Raw genomic sequence first — 23,961 nt, 5'->3', positions numbered from 1 at the left:
ATGTAGAGCAGCAACGAAGGCTGGAAAGGGTGGAAATGCGAATGGTTCGGTGGATGTGCGGAGTATCGTTGAGAGAGAGGAAGACAAATGATGAATTGCGAAAGATTATGGGAATAGAGCCTGTGATTGATGCTGTGAAGTGGAACAGGTTGAGATGGTTTGGTCATGTGTTGAGGAAGGATGAAAGTGACTGGTTGAGAAGAGTGATGGAAATGAATGTAGAAGGAAGTAGAGGACGGGGAAGACAGAGAAAGACTTGGCTAAAGATGGTGGAAGAAGAAATGCGGGCAAGGGGGTTAACAAGGAGAGATGCAGAAAATAGGGCAAAATGGAGAAGATTGTCATGGGGACCGCAAGGCTAACCCCCGCTCTAGCAGGGAAAATGGCCTTAAAATGCATGTTGTTGTTGTTGTTGTTGTTGTTGTTGTTGTTGTTGTTGTTGTTGTATACCATTCTCAGAATACCTGCTCCTGCAGTTTGCTGAGATAAGTTTATTTTTGGTTGGGTTGGGGTTTTGTGCTCGCCTGCATTTGTTATCGAGCATCTTCCAAGGTTTGTTGAACATTTGTAATGTTCATTTGAATAATTGATATCTGTCTTTAATTTGCACAGCTGTAAGGATGAAGGACGGGAACAGTGGTGAGTTTGAGGTGAAGGTGGGAGTGCATCAGGGGTCGGTACTAAGTCCACTTATGGATGGACTGAAGGAGAATATGAACAAGTGGAAGGAATGTATGGAGGCAAAAGGTCTGAAGGTAAATATCCGAAAGACGAAGGTGATTGCAAGTGGTGAAGCATGTGGTGAGGTGGAAATAACTGGGAAGTGGCCGTGTGCTGTGTTCAGGAAGGGTGTCGGAGTGAACTCCATTCAATGTACAATGTGCACTGAGTGGGTTCATCAAAAATGTAGTTGTCTGAGAGGGTCATTAACCAGTGTGGCAACTACATTCAAGTGTAAAGTGTGCATAGAGGGAGCTGCAGATGGAGGAAATGTTGAGTTGGATCTTGGAGATGGCGTGAAGCTGGAAGGTGTGAAAACATTTTGCTACCTCGGAGACATGCTGAATGGAGAAGGTGGATCAGACTGTGCGACGGTTGCTGGAGTGAGATGTGCACGGAAGAGGTTTCGGGAACTGAGTGGCATGCTGATGAGGAGGGGAGTGTCATTGAAGCTGAAGGGAAAGGTGTATGCTGCATGTGTGAGAAGTGTTATGATTTATGGGAGCGAGACATGGGTAATGAACGTAGAACAGCAACGAAGGCTGGAAAGGGTGGAAATGCGAATTGTTTGTGCATGTGTGGAGTATCGTTGAGAGAGAGGAAGACAAATGATGAATTGCGAAATATGATGGGAATAGAGCCTGTGATAGATACTGTGAAGAGAAACAGGTTGAGATGGTTTGGTCATGTGTTGAGGAAGGATGAAAGTGATTGGTTGAGAAGAGTGATGGAAATGAATGTAGAAGGAAGTAGAGGACGGGGAAGACCGAGAAAGACTTTGCCAAAGATGGTCGAAGAAGAAATGCGGGCAAGGGGGTTAACAAGGGGAGATGTAGAAAATAGGGCAAAATGGAGAAGATTGTCATGGGGCCTGCAAGGCTAACCCCCGCTCTAGCAGGGAAAATGGCCTGAAAATGCCTGTTGTTGTTGTTGTTTTGAGTTGCGAGCGATGTATGATGTTGATGAGTGATTGAGTTGTTGATGGATGTTTGAGTTGCGAGTGTTGTTTGAGTTGATCGCATCTCTTTGCCGTCCAAATGATATTTCACTTGTGTTTTGTGAATGGGTTTTTGTTACATTTCGAGTTTGCTGGTTGACGTTTTACGACGCGTATCATATATATCTATTGCAAGCGTGTTTTATCTTCGCACTTGGATTGTTCAAGAAGGGATTGCCGATCCCGAAGGAACAGCCGTCTATCCCTTTACCATTGTACGGCTCTTAGGTTGCAGGAATATTTTTGCAACAAAAATTCCATCAGTTCCGAAAAGCATCGCTTTTATTTTTGGTCAAATTTACTGGCATATCCTGTTTGCAACAGTGCCGTGTTAGGACAGAAATGCCTGTATTGATGACTGGGTCGTTTGGGTTTATTAGCTTGTTTTTCCTCTGGTGCTCTGGATTTCTTTGGTTTGTCATCAGAATAATCTCGCCGCGATGGTATCTTCAAACCCTGGAACCTTGCATTCTGAGCCAAATGTTGTTCCATTAAGTTTACCTTTTTTTAATGTCGTCATGTATGAAACATTTGCTGTTTTTTTCGTTTTACAACTTGTTTTTCTTGTTTGGCTCAGAATAGGTTGAAAGAGGTTGTCCCACATACACACAATTACAGCATGCTATCAGTGGTGGAGGTTGGGATAAGGCGGAGTGTGTGTTGTTGGTTGTTATCTCCATGTTTGGGTTTCAAAAGGTGGAATGGAGGCCTCACAGGTCTCGGTGTCTGCATGTGTGTGCTTGCGCAACATTCCCTTGCTCACTTCCACTCATTTCTTCCTCCTTTTTCCCCCACCTGTGGAATCAACCTTCACATCTTCAATCTCATTCTTCCCTCCTGCTTTTCAAGACACTGGTCACCGCCATCTCAGATCATCCCCAATCCAAAACCACAATCTTTCCTACCCATACTCGCCCTTCTCCTTCAAGGTTTACAGTTTTTCCCTCAAGTTTCCATCTGTATCCATCTTGTCCACCCCATGCATCATTCCCTGCACCCCATTCCTCACCATAGACATTGTGTGTCCAAGTCCCACCCTTCCACCTTCTCCCCCCTCTCTGTCACTTTCTCTCTGCTGTTTATTGTGTGTGCTGTCGTCCTGATCTGTTGTGTGTGTGTGTGTGTGTGTGTGTGTGTGTGTGTGTGTGTGTGTGTGTGTGTGTGTGTGTGTGTGTGTGTGTGTGTGTGTGTGTGTGTGTGTGTGTGTGTGTGTGTGTGTTATACTTATTTATTTATATGTATATATATATATATTGTTACGAATTTGGGTAGTGACATATGTAGAGCAGAGTAGATCTGAGTAGGTAACATGCTTCGACTGTCGCAATAGGGAATCTACCTGTAATAAGTCATGTGTAGGCGTTTTGTCGGCTAAGATGTATGATTGTGAATCTACCAGGAGATTCGTGTGTTAAGTAGTGTAGGGAATAATGAGTAGAGCCCTTGTATTTTATTCCGGCGCGTGTTTTTACCGTCTTTGCTTTTCCTGAATAAACCCTTGCATTATTTTTGTACATATATCTGAACGCAGTTTACCGGGTGGTTGATTTCAATAGTTAAGGCTGCGGGGACTTGCGCCGCTTCCCTCCATTCCGCGCGCTTAGGTGTTTTAGATTTTGGAATCCGCCATTGAGTTTCCGCCTCGGAGTTAAAGCCTTCGTAATCGGCAATCCGCGACCGCCAGATATTGATTTCGGCCGTTGCGCGACAATATATTTACTTATTTATATATATATATATATATATATATATTTATTTATTTATATATATACTCGTATACAGACTTGGCATTTAATATGGAATATTTTTTTTTTCTTGACTTGGGTTTACTTTCTTAACTCAGTATATCAATCTGGTGAGTTTCTTTTACACTTTGGTGATTTATTTCTTAAAAGAACCATGTCACTGATTGTCTGTCGCAGCAAGAAGTCAACAACAGGATTATATCACAGGTGGCGTGGCAAAATGTACGGACAGGTGCATTTGATGATTGGCTTCACAGTCGGGTATACAAGGGTTGTTGCGTTCTGTATTAGTGGAAAACAACTGCTGCACATCTCCAAAAGGTATTGCCGCTTCCTCTGGAGATGGACCGTCAACTCGACAATGCTGTTTGTCATGGAGTGGTGGCGTTACGAAATTACGGCATGAAACAGCGTGCTATTGCTCGGCAGTATGGCATCACGCAAGGTCAGGTGTCAAAGATCCTGAAACGAAATGCTCAGAGGGGTGTCCCTACTCCAATACCGAGGCCAGGACGTCCCCGCAGAACCACAAGGAGGGATGATCGCCAGCTGCACCGGTTAGTCCGCAATGGCCGTACCAAGTCAGCTAATCGGCTTAGGGCTGAGTGGCAGCAACTGACAAATGTGCCTGTATCCAGAAGGCGAGTCAACCAACGACTGGTTCAAGCAGGCTATCGTGCCAGGCGTCCCCTGAGAAAGCCACGCCTGACCAGACAACACCGCCAGCGCCGATTGCAGTGGGCCAGAGAGCACCGTCAATGGCAGCCAGGACACTGGAATCGTGTGATCTTCAGTGACGAGTCTAGATTTCTGGTCTATCGTCAAGATGGCCGCGTCCGAGTGCGCAGACAAGTGCATGAAGCCTACAACAAAGATTGTATAGTGCCAAGAGTCCAAGCTGGAGGTGGTGGGGTGACCGTTTGGGCTGCTTTTCATGCAGGGGGCAAAACTGACCTGGTTGTTCTGAATGGAAACCTGAACCAGTTCAAGTACAGGGCCATTCTGGAAGAAACATTTATTCCATTTGCTCGTGCAGCCTTTCGAGGAAACTTTGTCTTCTAAGATGACAATGCACGGCCTCATCGTGCTCGCATGATCCAACACTTTCTTGCTGACTGTGGTGTAGAGCTTGTGGAGTGGCCTGCCATGTCCCCGGATATGAATCCGAAAGAGAACTTGTGGGCAGAATTAACGCGTCAAATCGACCACTTGGACCAGCAGCCGACCTCTGTGCATGAATTGCAGCAGGCTATTGTCACTGCATGGCAAGCGATTCCTGTCCAAACGTTGGCAAATCTCGTGAACAGCATGCCTCAACGTGTACGTGCTCTCCTGAATGCTCGTGGGGGTTACACGAAGTATATATAAAAAATATAACCACCTTTAGAGGCCATTTTTCCCCGCAAGCGGGGGTTGGCCTTTTTCGGGAACCGTGGTTGTTGTTGTTTTTTGGTCCCCTTTTTGAAGCAATGTTTCACGGCCGGATGCCCTTCCTGACGCCAACCCTTTTTGCCGCCTTTAGCGACAAACAGGGAATTACCAGTGAACTAGTACTCAATTAGCCGACCTCGGAAGGATGACAGGCTGAGTCAACCCCCCTGGCGTTAATTCAGCGATCGACCGGGATTCGAACCCAGGATCCTGGGATCCTAAGCCGGCACCCTAGCCGCTAGCCCAACACCAGGGTTACACGAAGTACTGAACTGTAATTTTACTGTCCGTAATCCCAGTCGTAATTTAACTTTTGTTTTTGTTAAAAAAAATTTTGGCTAATGTGCAAAATAAAGAGATACTTCTGGAAAACGTACATAAGTTTAACACAGTACTGTCCATGAATTGAGTTCGATATCAGTTTACATCACTTTCAAGGATCAATTTATTTGTTTCGAAATGTCAAATGTGGTTTTTGTTTCTTTTAAAGGTCACATTAACAAAATCTAGAATAATTTCAACATAATTCCAATGAACTTTTGGTTCTAAGACATCTTGTAAAGTAAGTTCACCCCCACAAAAAAAATATTCCATATTAAATGCCGTCTGTGTGTATATATATATAGAAGAAATGCGGGCAAGGGGGTTAACAAGGAGAGATGCAGAAAGTAGGGCAAAATGGAGAAGATTGTCATGGGGACCGCAAGGCTAACCCCCGCTCTAGCAGGGAAAATGGCCTTTAAAATGCATGTTGTTGTTGTTTGTATATATATATATATATATATTGTTACGTGCTCCTCCCCGACCCCCTGGTCACGGTGTACCTCCGAGAGGAGTCACGGCAGGAAATATGTGTTATTCCGTATGTCAAAGATCAATGGTGAAGCCACACCAATTGTTACTCACAAACAAATATTGTATTAAGATCACACAAGAATAACAGTACAACAAATAGTAATCAAAAGTACAATCAATATATCCTACGATGGTACCATCAGTTTCGTAATATATAACTCGCTCTGCTCCAAGTGAGTGAAACCAGAACATTCCCAATGTCTCTTTCCCGGCCTCAAACCCAAGTTGATCCGGTTTCAAGCCGAAGTCGATTCGCTCCAGCGATCACCAGAATGATGTCCAATCGAGACCAGAATCCCGTGCGGATGGCAAGTACAGTCACACAGCCCAAAGCTGCACAAAGGCGCCCTCAAGGCGACTGGGAAATCCAAAGGCGCCCTCCAGGCGACTGGGAAATCACACCCTCGGATATGGACGAATTAACCTTCAAAAAGCCACGTCACACACACGCCCCAGAACGACGTCTGAATGCGGTGAAAATGGTCGAAAAGAGACGAAACCGTGAGCGAAGCACAAGTCCTGCACGAGTCAAAATGGCTGACGACCCGTTCTTGAGACGTAACGGCCCGGCGATAATTCTCCTCGGAATCCACCGCCAAAAACCTGACACGCAGGTTGATCGGTCACAGCGATGACAACTCTGTCGCAGGAATCCCTTTCCCGGAAACCCGAAAGTTCGCTAGTGACTCTTGCTCGCCAACGTTCGCTCCAGACCGCAAGTAGCTCGGCTCCTTCTTGTCCGATTCACTCGCTCCGCCCTTTTTCTCCCTCTTCTTCCTCTTCGTCGTCCGGTTCCCGATCCGGTTTCCTGTTTCTTTTAACATTAACTTTTTTACCTGTTGAAAACAGTTCATGAACAATAAACCTTTTGAAAACAATAATAGTACATGGAATCAGAAATATTTACAGTGGATGCAAACCACCACAACGGAAGTGACGAATCCGTAACAATATATTTGTTTATTTATTTATTTGTATTTACATATATATATATATATATATATTTATTTATTTATTTATATTTACATATAATTATATTTATTTATTTATATATACATATAATTATATATATTTATTTATATTGTTCATGTTGTTTTTTATGATTCCCTTTTTTTTAAATGGAATTTTTTTGTTTGATTGCATTTCAGTATCGTGTATCGTGTTGTATCCTTTTTAACTCAACTGGACTATGTCCAGCTGAGTTTTTGTCGACACCCAGTGTCTGTCGTCTGTAAACAATTCGACGTCTACGCTCTAAAAGTCACAAATATTGATCAAATTTGATGAAACTTGTTATGCAGCATCTTTAAGACATAAACTAGTTTGGGATTGCATATCGGGCACGATGGGCACGGCAGGGCGGCCATATTGAAAAATCAATTTTTGTCAATCTGGTACTTCCTAATGTAGCCAGAAGGCTGAAACTTGGTGTGTCGACAGTATGTAACAAACCTCAACACATATATTACGGGTTTTGACGATGTCCGAAAAATGACCTCGTCATGACCTATGACATGACTTGACCCATAAACATCAGTTTGGACGACGTCCAAGCTCTAAAAGTCACAAATACTGATCAAATTTGATGAAACTTGTGCCTTTTGCCACTTAAAGATATTTGAAAATTTTCATTTTTCTGGTTTCCATATAGTCCAGCAGCTAAGCTAAATATAGCATAACAATTGTGCATTTTGTGAGGAAAGCACCAAATTTGGCACACTAGTAGACTATCATATTATAAAAAGATCTGGATATTGGGCCATCTCAGATTCAGAGATTTGATTTTTGCAAGATTTGCAGATTTTGCAGATTTGCAAGCTGAGATTGCAACGCCAGGGACGGCCGACTCCTTCCTGCGAGCTGCCCACGTCACCCGCACAAGAAGAGCTCATCAAATCACTGCAGCGGCACTGCACATCCTGCAACACCGTGCGTATGAACGCCACTGTATGACATATGCTGATGATGCAGAAGACCTGCCTGAGTTCGAAGACTGGTGTCACCAGAGAGGAGAAGACATTCCCAACTTTCAGTACTGGGCAACTGTGCTGGAACTAGAGATGTTGGTACTGGTCTACGTGCGTTCTCTGCGGCAGGCTTCATTCACGATGTACCTTGATGCCCTGACGGAACTGGTCCCATGGTTCCATGCCTTAGACCACACACACTATGCCAGGTGGGTCCCTGTTCACCTGAGGGACATGGTTGCACTCCCAATGAAGCACCCAGATGTAGCCAGATAATTCAGGGCTGGCAACTTCACTGTACAGAAGACGAAGAAGGTGTTCTCTTCGATCCCAATCGAATCGAAATCTTGCAAAAATCAAATCTCTGAATCTGAGATGGCCCAATATCCAGATATTTTCATAATATGATAGTCTACTAGTGTGCCAAATTTGGTGCTTTCCTCACAAAATGCACAATTGTTATGCTAAGTTGCCCCACTAATGGACCATATTGATATAGACCAGTTGAGTTCAGGTTCCCTGGAACCTCTAGTTTTAAATGCTAAGCGTCAAGCAAGGAAAAAAAATCACGTACCATTTTTATTGTTTCTACAATAATACACCAAATTACGTCCCCCTTTTCATGTCGTTTCACAAATATGTCTTCCCTTCATTAAAGACAGCATCCTCAGCCTCAATGTCCGTAGCCTCAGCCTTCGCCTCCACCTACCCTGTACATTAACTAATTTGTGTCACACATAAAGAAATGTATTGTACTCTAGAGTGGCGAAGAGGCAGCGTAAAAGTGTTACCTCAGAAGTAATTGTCGAATGGATGCTGGTGAACGTGCGGTTGATGTTTGCCTTTGACTACGGTGTGTACCATCTATAAAAATGCCAACGTTCATTACAAGTCATTGCTGGTTTGACTACTTCTGGAAGAGGTACTAAAGGTAAGAAAAATTCGAACTCTAGAATATGTTCTCGTTTTTATTTGTCTGGCTATTGTTCTTCGTTTTATTTGTCTAACATGTAACTCATTTACCAAAAAAATGTTAATATCACAGGTAAAAAGCGAAATCTAACAGATGAAGTGATGAGTGACAATGTTAGGAACGCACCCCCACTTTGATGTACATCGTTTCGATATTCATCACACCTTCACCGACGTCAATCGGGGTCTGACAGTATTTGTTGGGGTCTGACAGATCCAAGATGTGCAAGGGATCCTTGGACCTCATTTTGCATGCTAAGGAAACTCATTTTGGTAAATATTTTCGGATGAAAGGCATGTCCCAAAGATGATGGACGTTTTTTTTCCTGGTTAGTGAATTGTTTTTGCATACACTGTAGATAAGCGGTGACATTTTGATCGGTTTGATCAAAAAAAGTCTTCAGCATTCCGATTTATCACATTGCCAAGGGAGGATAATAGTCAATGGATGTTTTGCTGAACCACCGACAAGGTCAAACTGGTAGAAACGGCCATTGTTGTTTCTCATCGCTTTGCATGTGTGTCAATACTGCAGTCATGTGATGGCCTCAAGGTCGTGCATCATTTGGTCCATTACTCGAGTGTGCAAGAAAGGATGGTGGGCACACTTTGGCTTTCCATTGTGAGCTTGGCTTTTGTCTGATAATACAAAACCAGCTCAAATAGTCTGTGGTTGGCTGTTTCATCTTGAGCACCTGACTTCATCGAAGGGCGCTTTTCGTAAATGTGAATCACCACCACTAAGAGGACTCCTGAAAGTAGGTGACGCTGCTTATGTGCATATATGTATGTGCACACACGCTCTCAGCTCTAGAGTCTGCAGATCTGGCAGAGTACGTTTACCTTGGTTACAGCTGTCGAATACCTGTAGGAGATGCCTGGCTCCTTTATTGAACAGATTTTGCCTGCTCAAGCCTTCTATTTGTTCTCTTCGTATGCTGTATTATTTATTTTATTATTTTAGTTTTGGCTTTCTGAAGTGTTATTTCTTATTAACCTGCAGGGAATATTGGTCAGCCTGTTTTCACGTTCCCAACTGAGCACTTCAATTGTGATGCACTTCCCTGCATCCCAGATCTGTGCATCTCATACCATGTAAATTTGTCTCCCAACACCATTGTAATCTGTGTAAAGGTATACTGATGTCTCCTAATACTCCCTCACTCTGCCCCGCCCTTCCTCCATGTGATGCATGTGAAGCTCCATTTTGAGCTTTGAAACTTTAGTAAATAAAACGTTTCTCTCCGTGTTTTCGATTGAAATTTAAATTTCGATTCAGAAATATTGTCATCTCGAGTTGCTTTTGCATGTAAAATGACACATTGACATTGACACAATAAAATGACATTGAATAAAATGCAACTGCACGTCCAGGTCTGCTTTCGTCAATTTTAAGCCGCTTCAATATTTGGCTATGTCCATCCATCAAAAATGAAGAACACCTTTTCTAACCCACCGTGTTTAATTCTGAAGTGTTCTAAACGGTAATTCAAAAGGTTTTCGTTTGTTTTTAGGCTTTGCCTTTTTTCCAGCTTGCCATTGCCAAATTCATTCTTGGACAAACATTTCTATTCTTCTGCCTTTGTATTAATCTTTCTCTTTCTTTCTCTCTTTCTTTCTTCCTACCAACCTTTTTATATCGACTTGCTGGATGACGCCTGTAGATGGACCTGCGGTCCCGACATACCGTGATGTCTCTGTAAGCAGTTCGGATGGTGACGAGCAAAGCAAGGGGCCTGCTCAGCCATTCACCAGTGAAGCCAGGTAGGCCTGCTGCTACATTTTCTACTCTTCTCAGTCCTACATTTTATTGGATTTCAAGAAATTCGGGCAAGTTATTTTCGCTTTATTCCTGCAACTAATACTTGAAAAGGCAATGCTCTAACCTGTTAACCTCTCTGATCAAACTACTTTTTGCTATAAAGGTCATTGGTTTGCTTTCTGCCATATCTACCAATTCGCCAGGTGAGAGGAGATGCCGGGAGGCGATCGTTGAAGAGATCGTTGAAGATCGTTGAAGAGATCGTTGAAGAGTATCTCTCTGCTTACAAGATGTGCGAGGGGATGCATGAAACGCTCATCTAACCCTGCGTGCACCCTCATCAGTACAACCCCTTTATGGACAATCGTGTCCACCCTCTCTTTTTATATTCCTTAGCACGCTTACCATCGTTCCTCTCATTGGCACTGGCTTTTTGAGACGCCAGTACGACAGCTCGCTGAATGCATCCTGTCATCGGGTTGGAGAGGCGTAAGTAGCGAAGGAAACCCAGGCTATTCCTTCGCTTTTCTTGTCCAATAGTTATTCCAGTTGCAATTTAAAGTGGCATGCTTAACATGATTTATTATTATTTTATTTGGAGGGTGGGGTTCACCATCATGCACACAACGATTTTGACAGTGACTTGTGGCTTCTGGAACTCTCTGCTTCCTTGATATTTGGTCGTACTGGCTGTTGTTGAGGTGAAGACCACACACTTTCAAGAATTTTTACTCCCTCATCTTTCCTCTGCCCGTACTGAATGAATTTTGAGGAAGGATTCTTTTGCACATCAATCTACGCCGCCGCCTTCTCATTCAAATTGGTGACTTGTATTGTCTGTATACCAGATGTAAGGTCGCGTTGTCTACACCATTGCACGTGGGAAGGCATGGCAATCGTTTCGGAGAATTACTCTGCCATTTCGCCTGCAGTCACGTATGCTCGAAGAGCATTTAGTATTTAAAAATTGGCTGCTTTTGGTAACAACCTACCGTTGCTATGATTTTATTCTTTATTCTATATAAAATAAAAATATTGGGTGGTGGTTTTCAAAGTATATGCTTCTTGTGAACATTTCTTGTATTACTTGACTAGAGAGTGTTGAAGAGCCGAAGTGGAATGTGATTCCTATCGAAGGGCATCGATAACATTTCCACAACCTTGTTCCTTGCTGCTTTTAAAATTGCTTCCATCCACCTGGGGCCTGTCACCTATTATTTTTTTTTCTAAACGCCTGTGCAGAAGTGCATTGCTGCAAATCTCATCCAGAACGTTCTCTCAGGCAACTTGCGCAAGTTTTGTGCGCGTCGCATTCAGAACTTGAAAACCGTGCCAGTGGCGACGACTTTGCACCTGTTTACGGCTTCAATTCGTGTGCGTACATAGCCTGCCCTTTGCTCGTATCCCAAAACTGGCATACAAGGTATTCTCACAACAGCCCTCCGCATTACTACGACGCATACTGAATTGTGTGAATTTTCCATTGCATAGCTGTTTTAGGAATTTTATTTGAACAGAGCTTGGGGAAATGAGGGCAGCTATACTGAATAGCGGGAGTTCCAAATCTGTTTATGAACTCCTGGCGTGAACTGCGGCATACAGTCACGTGAAAAAGTAAGTACACCCCATGTAAAGTTTTGACTTTTTCAACATATTTCAACATACAGCTATTTGATCTTCATTTCAACAATATTGATAGATAAAGGTGATAATATAATATAACAAATATCATGAAACATTTACATTTTGTAGTCCATTGTATAATATAAATAAATATAAATGCAAATTTCGCATGTGGAAAAAGTAAGTACACCCTTGGCTCTAATAGGTGGTATTGCCCCCTTTGGCAGAAACAACCTCAAGTAGGCGTTTCTTATAACTGTCTACCAGTCTCTGACATCGACTGGGAGAAATTTTTGCCCACTCCTCCATGCAGAATTCTTTCAGCTGTGCGATGTTTGAGGGGTTTCTTGCATGCACAGCTCGTTTCAAATCCCCCCACAACATCTCGATGGGATTTAGATCCGGGCTTTAACTTGGCCATTCCAGAACCCTCCATTTCTTTCTTTTCAGCCATTCCTTGGTGGATTTACTGGTATGTTTTGGGTCATTGTCATGTTGCAAGGTCCACCTTCGGTTGAGCTTCAACTTTCCGACAGATGGCCTCACATTATCCTCAAGCAACTTCTGGTACAATGAAGAATTCATAGTGGATTCTATGATGGTGAGCTGCACAGGCCCTGATGCAGCAAAGCTGCCCCAAACCATAATATTTCCACCACCATGCTTTACCGTTGGTTTCAGGTTCTTGTGGTCAAATGCTGTCTTTGGTTTTCGCCAAACATGTCTTCTGGTACTGTGGCCAAATACCTCTACCTTTGACTCATCTGTCCAGAGCACATTGTTCCAGAGGTGCTGGTCTTTGCCTAGGTGTTCATTGGCAAACTTTAGTCTTGCCCTGATGTTCTTTCTGGACAGCAAAGGTTTCCTCCTGGCACACCTCCCATGTAGATCAAATTTGTGCAGCCTCTTTCTAATGGTAGACTTGTGCACTTTGACATCAACAGTGGCAAGAGCTACCTTTAGGTCCCGTGATGACATTCTGGGGTTCTTAGAGACTTCTTTCAGCATCTTGCGGTCTGCTCTCGGGCTGAACTTGCTGGGGCAGCCTGGCCTGAACAAGTTGGCAGTTGTTTGGAATCTTCTCCACTTGTAGATGATCTTCCGGACAGTCAAATGATTGATTTCAAATTGTTTGGAGATCTTTTTAAATCCCTCCCCAGACTCGTAGGCATCTATAACCTTCTTTCTGAAGGCCTCAGAGAGCTCTTTTGATATCGGCATGGTGACGCCGCACACTTCAACAACAAAGAGCAAACCAAACTAAATGTCTGAGGTTTAAATAAGACAGGTTCCTCCAAGATCCTCTCTAACGATGTTCTAATCATTTGCACCTGAGCTGGTGCACCTGATTCTAATTTTAGGTATTCGAAGTAGTGATAAATGTAGGGGTGTACTTACTTTTTCCACATGTGAAATTTTCATATATGTTTATTTAAATTATACAATGGACTACAAAATGTAAATGTTTCATGATATTTGTTATATTATATCACCTTTATCTATCAATATTGTTGAAATGAAGATCAAATAGCTGTATGTTGCAATATGTTGAAAAGGTCTAAACTTTACATGGGGTGTACTTACTTTTTCACGTGACTGTATACGTCTTTCCTGGCACTCTGCGTGTTATTTTGGTGTAGCCATATAACCCACCCGACGTCGGGTGAGTGTGACGCTTGCCCGGTTTGGTTTGTATTAATCCGTTTGATTTGCTTTCAAAATTAGAATCCTACGTATCGCGACCCCCAACAAATGGCGTGCTCAAAAGGGACTCGATCACAAAAGCATCCCAAGGATCGAATGCCGCATGTTGACATTCCAAATTTGCACTCAGTTTTTAAAAGGAAAAAACCTTGTGACCCGACCAGTACTTGATTTTACGAGCATTGTTTGTTTTGACGTCCGTATTGTGCGAACAGATCCGCTTCACTACTTTTTGGAATTTGGTACATTGCAGTCCTCCCTCCCCCTACCCACCCACTCAAAACGATACATTATTTGGGGTATTGAATGGTACAGCCAACTTGTTTGTGGTCCAGCAGATCTAGCCCTTTATTCACTCAAATTTGAACAAATTGCAACATCATTATTTTTTATCACAATGCATTTCTATGGGGTCCACAGAACAAACACAAACAACAACATGCATTTTAAGGCCATTTTCCCTGCTAGAGCGGGGGTTAGCCTTGTGATCCCCAATTGGGTCCCCAGAACACCATACTAAAATTCCTAAGAAATCTCTGTTGCAGAAATATGAATATTTTCCATAAATCCAAATGGCCACAAATATCAATATTTTGCCACCACATCGTCGCTCTTTGAGGGCATATTTAAGTGATTTAAAATTCAGGAATTGTGTCCAGAAACTCCATGAGGCATTGGAAACAATTTAAAACTTAATTGATATGCCCACCAAATATCAATATCTCGCCATATCTTTGCATTCAGGTCTTGTCTGAACCACCAAGACAAAACTTGTATTACTATTCTGCTTCTAGATATTTTAGACTGTGGAAAATGCAGGACAACTACTCGGGCTTAATGGAATTATTTCCAGTGCATGTAATATTGCATGCTACTCCTGTTATTTTTGGTCAAATTTACAAATGACTCCCTCTTAAAGGTCATTCACACATTTTTTACTCCGCCACCGAAGGTGGAGCGAGGTTATGTTTTCACCCCTGCCTGTCTGTCTTAAAAGTTGTGGACAACTTAAAAAGTTGTGGACGGATTCAGACGGAACTTGGAGGGCAGGTTTGGTATTTGACAAGGAAGAATTCATTTTATTTTGGTGAAGATCCGAATCCAGATACGAGAATTTTAAAAGGTAATTCTTCACCATTGAGTGATATTGCTAAAAAAGATACCAAGCACGACATCAAAGTATGTACCTGAGAGCAAATGTATGGTGAGATATTGATATTTGGTGGCCATTTGGATTTATGCAAATTATTCATATTACGAGATTTCTTCAGACTTTTAGTATGGTGTTCTGGAGACCCCATAGAAATGCATTGTGGTAAAAAATAATTATGTTGCAATTTGTTCCAAGTCAAACCTTATTTTGGATGGACTATCATTTATATCCTGTTTTCTTTTGTTGACATTGTGCAGAATCCCTTTTTTTTTTTCTTTTTTTTTTCCTTGGCAGAAATTAATTCCAACAGTTTCTACCATTCAGTGTTCTTCCCCTCATTGAGTTGTTTGCCAAAGGAGTTCCCCACGCTGCCTTGGAAGTCCCAGAACTGCCTTCCATCCAGGCCGGTGCCTGAAGAAGCTCCGATTGGATCCCAGATCTTTCACCCACGTGTTTGGGACTCAAAATTCCCCGCTGGACGATATGGAAGCTAAATTTCGGTCTTCATGGCCACTTATGCTCTCTCATTCGTATTGAAAATGTCACAAGACATTGACGAGCCGGATACCTGTTCTGTGAGGCCTGGCCGGTGTCTCTCTGATGTTGCACTGTGCTGAGCCTCAAAGGTCGAATGTACGGGATCGTTTCTAAGTGGAGTACCTTGGGGACGAGGCTGATCGGTGGTCTTTGGCTGCAGATGTGGTCCTAAGCATTGTACCGAGTTCTGTTGCCTTACCGTGCGTGTACCCCTATTGGAAGCTTGTAGCCATGCGCTTGCTATCATTGATCTGTTGTAATTAATTTTGTGGTGCTTTTGGTTGTTGGATTCTTGCATTTTCTTTGTTAGTGAGTTTACTCCATGGGATTAGTCGAAGCCCACGCAGATTCCGCTTTATTTTAACTTTTGAAAGCATGTTGCTGCACTGTGCATGGTGGCACACAACTCAAAGGTCATGTCACTTGCTCCCTGCTGAACTGAAAAAAATTGTCCTTGACAAGTGTATATATTATCCCTTAAAATATGGAAATAAAATTGTAATAGCATTCCTCGCTTGCCTTTTGTCTGTGTATGGTTGTCTTTTTTTTCTTCTTTTTTTTGTTGATTTTTATGCACATTTCCCATAAAAGGGTTGAATGGAGAAACAATGGGCTGACCATCCACTGGAGTGATCCACAGTGCTTACCAACGATGTTCCAGTGCAGTAATGAGGGACAAATAAGTAATTCTTCACGTCTCAACATTCAGAAAATAGAAGAGCATCTGTCTTATGCACACATTTAGCTGAAATAGTTTCTGGTATACTTCATAAATGCTTTTACCTTAATTGTACACTGCTCCTTTCCTATGCCATCTCCAGGCGCTGCATAACGTCATTGCCGGGCACTGGAGGGGACTCGGCAATGACGCACGCTGAAAGGGAGTACTCAGTTTTCACTGTTTGTTTGTTTTCTTGTTTTCTTTCTCGTTTGTCTGGGCGATATCTCAGCCATCCTTTGAGGTAGTAAGCTGAAATTTGGGCACAATAGTGAGCAAGTGCTTTGGCAAAAACTTCTTTTGTTTTTTGATTAATCAATGAATTGATTAGTTACTTGATTATCATTGATTAATTAAGCATTTTTTTATTTCCTTTGTCTTCTGGGCATTATCTTAGGCACCTTTTAAGTTAGGAAGCTGATATTTGGACATGATAGTGACCAAGTGATTTGGCTATAAAGGATATTTTTGATTCATTGATTAATCAAATAATCGATTATTTATCGATTAATCAAGTAATTAATTAAGAGGGGGGTAGCGAAATAGATATAGGTGTGATGGAAAAGATTAGAAATAGAAAGATTAGAAAATAAGATTTGTGTAGATAAATAGTAAAAATTTATATAGATAAATAATAAAAATAATAAGATAAAATAGAAAGATTAGAAAGAAAAGAATAGAAAAGCAGATAGCGAAAGAGGTGTGATGTGATGGGGGTGAGTTGCTTGAAGGATGAAGTGGGACAAATCGTTGTGGACCCAGATGGAATTGAAGAAAGATGGAAGAGATATATGGAAATACTGTTGAATGCAGAGAATGAATGGGATGGCAACATAGAGAGTAACCCAGTTTTAGGACCACCAGAGAAGATAACCAAGAAGGAAGTTGAGGAAGCGATAAAAGCAATGAAGAGTAGAAAAGCGGGAGGGCCGACAGGAGTTGTGGGAGATATGTTGAAGGCAGCAGGAAGTTGGGGTGTGAAGAGAATGACAGAGATCTGTAATCTGGCGGTGAAAGAAGGCCGCATTCCAGTGGATTGGGAACTGAGTGCTCTCGTTCCTCTATACAAGGGGAAAGGTGACACTCTGGAGTGTGGCTCGTATCGAGCGATAAAGTTATTGAAGCATGGAATGAAGGTATTGGAAAGGGTGTTGGAGAGGAGGATAAGGAAGAAAGTGAAGATTGACGAAATGCAGTTTGGATTTATGCCAGGAAGAGGAACGACAGACACGCTTTTTATTGTGAGGCAGTTGCAGGAGAAGTACATGGAGAAGAGGAAGAAGTTTTCTTGGGTTTGTTGATCTGGAGAAAGCATTCAATAGGGTTACACATGAAGTATTGACATGGGCATTGAGGACGTTAGGAGTGGAGGAATGGTTGATCAGAGTAGTGATGGTAATGTACAAATAGTCAGGGCCCTTAGGGATATTTTGGGGCCGTTTGGTTCAAATTCTTCCAAAAGCACCAAATTTTGCCCAGATGTTGCCCATGCCATACTCTTTCGATTTTTGATGGGCGCCAGGACGGGCGCCCCCCCCCCCCCCGGGGGCCCCATATTGGCGAAATACTAAATGGCCGCCACCCGGATTAGAGGAAAATCAGTTAAATAACCAAAAGGGTTGGAATCACGTATGATACCACTTTTCAGGGTTTTTCGAGGTCGAGGAATCCAATTATGATGTTATTTTGATGATTTGAGGTCAAGGTCAACCCTCAAGGTCATCTTAAAGGTCATTTTTGAGTCAAACATGTCGGTTTTTGTGTTTTTTGTGAAGATTTACGTGAGGTTCACCATTTTATGTTTCTGGGTTGGGTAATCGAACTCTGACCTTATTTTTGACAATTAGAGGAAATATTTACATGTCTATTTCCTAATTTTCAGGCATATGCAGTTCATCAGTCTAATTACAAAGGTACGGATTTTGATGTTTTATGAACTGTATGCCATATCCTTGTGTTTAATTTTTGTGCGATCATGATCCGGGTTCATGTATACATGATTGTATACATGTCATAAATATGACGTCATAGGTCATGTGACCTGGCGGCCATATTGGATTTTATGAAAACCTTTAAAATGGATCCCTGCCTTCATTTTTCGATCGATTCATTTTGAACTTTGACCACTTATAGTACGCCACGTGATTAGATGCATATCCTAATTATGACGTCATAGGTCAGGTGACATGGCGGGATGGACCGGTATGGTCCCCGGATCATACCGCCCTTGGCGCCCGTCAAAAATCGAAAGAGTATGGCATGGGCAACATCTGCGCCAAATTTGATGCTTTTGGAAGAATTTGAACCAAAATATCCCTAAGGGCCCTGACTAAAAAGAGCGCGAACTGCTGTAAGGGCGAAGCACGGGAACAGTGGTGAGTTTGAGGTGAAGGTGGGAGTGCATCAGGGGTCGGTACTAAGTCCACTACTATTTGTAGCTGTGATGGAGGTGCTGGCTCAGAAAGTAAAGGAGGGTTTACCGTGGGAGTTGTTGTGTGCAGATGATCTGGTGTTGATTGCAGAAAGTATGGATGGACTGAAGGAGAAGATGAACAAGTGGAAGGAATGTATGGAGACAAAAGGTCTGAAGGTGAATATCGGAAAAAACGAAGGTGATGGCAAGTGGTAAAGCATGTGGTGAGGTGGAAAGAACTGGGAAGTGGCCGTGTGCTGTGTGTGCAGGAAGGGTGTCGGAGTGAATTCCATTCAATGTACAATGTGCGCTGAGTGGGTTCATCAAAAATGTAGTGGTTTGAGAGGGTCATTAACCAGTGTGGCAGCTACATTCAAGTGTAAGGTGTGCACAGAGGGAGCTGCAGATGGAGGAAATGTTGAGTTGGATCTTGGAGATGGCGTGAAGCTGGAAGGTGTGAAAACATTTTGTTACCTAGGAGACATGCTGAATGGAGAAGGTGGATCAGACTCGGCAACGGTTGCTCGAGTGAGATGTGCATGGAAGACGTTTAGGGAACCGAGTGGTGTGCTGACTAGGAGGGGAGTGTCGTTGAAGCTGAAGGGAAAGGTGTATGCTGCATTGCTGCATGTGTGAGAAGTGTTATGATTTATGGGAGCGAGACATGGGTAATGAACGTAGAGCAGCAACGAAGGCTGGAAAGGGTGGAAATGCGAATGGTTCGGTGGATGTGTGGAGTATCGTTGAGAGAGAGGAAGACAAATGATGGATTGTGAAAGATGATGGGAATAGAGCCTGTGATGGATGCTGTGAAGAGAAACAGGTTGAGATGGTTTGGTCATGTGTTGAGGAAGGATGAAAGTGACTGGTTGAGAAGAATGATGGAAATCAATGTAGAAGGAAGTAGAGGACGGGGAAGACCGAGAAAGACTTGGCTAAAGATGGTCGAAGAAGAAATGCGGGCAAGGGGGTTAACAAGGGGAGATGCAGAAAATAGGGTGAAATGGAGAAGATTGTCTTGGGGACCGCAAGGCTAACCCCCGCTCTTGCAGAGAAAATGGCCTTAAAATGCCTGTTGTTGTTTTGTTGTAATCAAGTAATTAATTATTTTTTCCGATCAATCAATGATGTAATTAATTTTCCAATTTTTCTTTTTATGTATACAAGATCGAGGTTCATGTCAAAGCTAACATTGATCACAAAAAGACAAACTGACACAAAACATGATAAAGGGAGCGGAAGACAAGATGGGGAGAGAGAGAGGGAAGGACACAATTACAACATTTAAGAGCAGGGACATCGGGAGATCTGTGGCGGGTGGGTGGGGGGGGGGGGGGGATGCATGGGAAGGTGGGGGGTGGGTGGTGGTCGAGGTATAAAACACATGGACACTGCTAGGACTTCTGGGAAATAAGTCGGTATTTCAAAAAAGTGTATCTGGGCTGAATTAATGGGGGTAGAAAAGATCAAGGTTTTGGATGGGGGAAGATAAGAGATGGTGGTGAACAGCTGTTTTAAAGACCTGGAGGGAGGAGTGTGATTGAAGAGAGCGAGGCAGTTTGTTCCAGAGGCGGGAGAAAAGAGGAATGAAAGAGTGAAGGTGAGCAGAGAGTCTTGATTTTGGAAATTTAACCATAAGGGGGTTGCTGGCAGATCTTGGGCGACCTGTCGGAATATTTGGGGGACAGAGCACAGAGAGAGCTGGGGGAGCAAGGCTGGATAGGAGTCGGAAGAAGACAGACCACCAACCTGCCTGCGGTGAGTAAGTGAAAGGTCCTCAGAGTTAGCTTCATCGCGAGAGATTCCAATGATTCAGAAAGCTTTGGTTTCAAGTGTGAAGCCGAGCTAGGTGTGAGGCAGGAGCACCAGCCCAGAGGGGGAGAGCAGTATTCCATTGAGCTGCGGATGAAAGCCTTGTATGTGGTGAGGAGCTCAGGTGTGCCAAGGAAGGACTTCGCACGACGGAGGATGCCCAGTCGGCGACTGGCTTTGGAGGCCAGCTTGGAAATGTGGTTTTCCCAGGAAAGATCATGGCAGATAGTGAGACCCAAAAGCTTGAGTGACAGAACTTCTTGGAGAGGATTGTTCAGAAAGTAGATGGGAGGGTTGTTCAGTCGATCTTTTCGGATAGACATTTGCAAGAGTGTGAGATTTGTCAGGATGGAAAGACATGTTCCACTTGTTTGACCAGTCTGTGATTTTGTCCAGGTCGGCAGAGAGTGAGGAGGCTGCAGACTGCCGATCTGAGGGATGAGGAATGGAGCGGCAGAGAGAAGTCATCAGCAAAGAGATCGAGAGGATTTTAGAGTCATCAGAGATCATAGAGATCATTGATGAAGACCAGAAAAAGCACAGGGCCCAGAACACTGCCTTGGGGAACTCCAGCCTGAACAGGAAGGGGAGATGAGAGAAAATCATTCAGGGCCACACGTTGACTACGACCTGAGAGGACGTCCGCAAGCCATGAGTGGAGATTTCCATGGATACCATAGGAGGAGAGTTTGGTGAGCAGAGCGGGGTGCCAGACCGTATCGAAGGCACGTGATATGTCAAGGGAGACAGCTCTTATTTCCTGTTTGGCATTGAGGACCTCCATCCGTTGTTGAGACAGCAGAAGCATCATGTCCAGAGTAGAGTTACCTGGTCTGAATCCAAATTGATGATCGGAGATCAAGCCATTGGAGAAGAAGGATTTGATGTCAGAAGCAATGATGGATTCCATGACCTTGCTGATTATTGGGTACATCAAAAACTTACATCTTCAGATAAAATACGGTGGTTTGCGTATGCTATTAGCCAATTGATTAAGAAATTAATTATTTTACCATTATTATAGATTTTAGTTGCACAATTAAGCATTCGATTATTTATTTTCTTTCTCATCTTGGGCAATATTTCAGGCACCTTTTAAGCTAGGAAGCTGATATTCGGACACGACAGTGACCAGGTTATTTGGCTGTAAATGGTATTTTTAATTTTTTGATCAATCAATTAATCGTTTAATAATTCTTGATTAATCAATTAATGGATTAATTATTTAATTTTTCGATTATTTAATTGATTTTCTAAAAGTTACAGCTGCGGATGCAACAATGGTGGTTTGGGTATGCTATTAGCCAATTGATTAAGAAATTAATTATTTTACGATTATTATTTTATTTTAATTGCAGAATCGTTTATTGTCCACCGCTCCCAATTCCGTCTCCGTGTGTCGCAAGGCGGTGTCCCCGGCAATGTCGCGCACTGGAAGATATGTTATTTATTTCGCATGGAGGCGGTGTACTTTGAATGTACAATATCTGTACTTGTTTTAATTTCTTTTCCTCTGTCATTGATGCTTTTTCCTTCATTTTCATTTATTTTCGCCTCTGTGTGTACGTAATATATAGACGGGCACAAAGGCATCATGTGTCCATTTAAAGAGGTTGGCCCAATACAAAAGGAAACATTTTGTTCTGAATACAATTAAAAGGTTTGATGGAAAACCTGAAATTGGGGTGCGAGCTGAGTGAGGAATGAGGAAATGAAAAGCGCGGGAGGCGACTAGCTCCGGTCCATGTCACCTCGATCCGTCCCGCATTTTGCGCGTTCCCTGTGTTTACGTTTACGGGGTGCAGCGCCCGGACCCCAACCGGAGCCCCCAGATCCAGCCTCAACCCAACCCAGCTAGCTACGGCAACGAACAACGAGGCCAGGATCGCGGTCCGGCCGGAAAGAAACCTGAGAGAGGGAGTGAGACCGAGATCCAGTGCGTCGGGGCTCGACCATTGCTCAACGAAAAGGTGCAGACCAAGAGGAAGAAGCACAGGGTGGTCGACTTCAGATTGCGACCCCCAAACCGATGTTATTGTTTTTTTCTCTTTGGGCCTAAACGCGCCCTCCGTGCCTATTCCTTGATCTAGTGGAGGCCGCTAGGGGGCTTTAGATCTTGTGTACCCTCCGTGTACCTCCAACCTTTCGTGCTGCAGCCATGAGTGGCGAGATTGCGCGGCCGGAGTGATCGACTCGACCGTTGGACCCACAACTGGATCGCACGCCCTCTGTCACTTGGTGTCTGCTCTGGCGGTGCTTCCACTTCGCTCCCGGTTCGAGAGAGGCTGGGGGAGGATCGTGGTGCACACTCCTGCGGGCATGGCAGTGAGTGTTGTGCACTGTCTGGCTGCACTCGCTGTGCTGGTTACTCTTCAAGCTCCGGTCCACAGCAAGAGTAAGACCCGCACTCCACGTAGTATGCACCGCGCGACACCCTAACCCCTGCGCTAGATCCTCGTGAGACCCCAACGCTGTGCTAGAAACTTGTGAGACCCAACTCCTGCGCTAGAACCTTGTGAGACCCCAACTCCTGCGCTAGAACCTTGTGAGACCCCAACTGCTGTGCTAGATCCTCGTGAGACCCCAACCGCTGCGTTAGATCCTCGTGAGACCATAACCGCTGTGCTAGAACCTCGTGACACCCTAACTGCTGTGATAGATCCTCGTGAGACCCCGAACGCTGTGCTTGATCCTCGTGAGACCCCAACCGCTGTGCTAGATCCTCGTGAGACCCCAACCGTTGTGCTAGAACCTTGTGAGACCCTAACTGCTGTGATAGATTCTCGTGTAATTTTAACCACTGCGCTTGACCCTCGTGAGACCCCAACTCCTGCGCTCGATCTTCGTGAGACCCCAACCCCTGCGCTAGAACCTCGTGAGACCCTAACCGCTGTGCTAGATCCTCGTGAGACCCTAACTGCTGCGCTAGATCCTTGTGAGACCCTAACCGCTATGCTACATGCTCGCCAGATCCACCCGAGGCACTGCACTATATCCGCCCGAGATCCAAGGCGCTATGCGAGATACTCCCGATAGCCAAGGGGCTATACTAGATACTCCCAATACCCAAGGGGCTATACTAGATACTCCCGATACCCAAGGTGCTGTGCAAGATACTCCCAATACCCAAGGCGCTATACTAGATACTCCCGATACCCAAGGCGCTGTGCGAGATACTCCCGATACCCAAGGCGCTATGCGAGATACTCCCGATACCCAAGGTGCTATGCGAGATACTCCCGATACCCAAGGCGCTATGCGAGATACTCCCGATACCCAAGGCGCTATCCGAGATACTCCCGATACCCAAGGCGCTGTGCTAGATACTCCCTATACCCAAGATGCTGTGCTGGATACTCCTGATACCCAAGACGCTATGCTAGACACTCCCTATACCCAAGATGCTGTGTTGGATACTCCCGATACCCAAGGCGCTATACTCGATACTCCCGATACCCAAGGAGCTATGCGAGATACTCCCGATACCCAAGGTGCTGTGCAAGATACTCCCGATAGCGAAGGCGCTCTGCTAGGTACTCCCTATACCCAAGA

General features: G+C 43.9%; 2 protein-coding genes across 4 annotated transcripts in view; both read left to right on the top strand.

The window, feature by feature from the left end:
• LOC137431138 (protein ARK2N) overlaps window positions 1–11,506 on the top strand; it is a 49,306-nt gene extending 37,800 nt beyond the window's left edge. For both annotated transcript variants that reach the window (XM_078781500.1, XM_078781501.1), the window contains 2 exons: window positions 10,352–10,451; window positions 10,653–11,506. In XM_078781500.1, coding sequence (XP_078637626.1) covers window positions 10,352–10,451; window positions 10,653–10,656 — 104 coding nt within the window. In that variant the 3' untranslated portion in view covers window positions 10,657–11,506. The remainder of the gene's footprint in view (window positions 1–10,351; window positions 10,452–10,652) is intronic.
• A 10,621-nt stretch (window positions 11,507–22,127) lies between these two features.
• LOC137431136 (insulin receptor) overlaps window positions 22,128–23,961 on the top strand; it is a 221,411-nt gene continuing 219,577 nt past the window's right edge. Inside the window, exons 1-2 of one of the 2 annotated variants that reach the window (XM_068122114.2) lie at window positions 22,128–22,379; window positions 22,566–22,804. In XM_068122114.2, the coding sequence (XP_067978215.1) occupies window positions 22,729–22,804 (76 nt within the window). In that variant the 5' untranslated portion in view covers window positions 22,128–22,379; window positions 22,566–22,728. Of the gene's footprint in view, window positions 22,805–23,961 lie in introns of both variants that reach the window. The other variant, XM_068122116.2, reaches the window with a different exon arrangement.

This window comes from Myxine glutinosa, chromosome 7 (genome assembly GCF_964187855.1).
Source record: "Myxine glutinosa chromosome 7, kmMyxGlut1.1, whole genome shotgun sequence".
NCBI lineage: Eukaryota > Metazoa > Chordata > Myxini > Myxiniformes > Myxinidae > Myxine > Myxine glutinosa.
The sequence above is the reverse complement of the archived record's forward strand: the minus strand, read 5'-3'. Positions and strand labels throughout refer to the sequence as shown.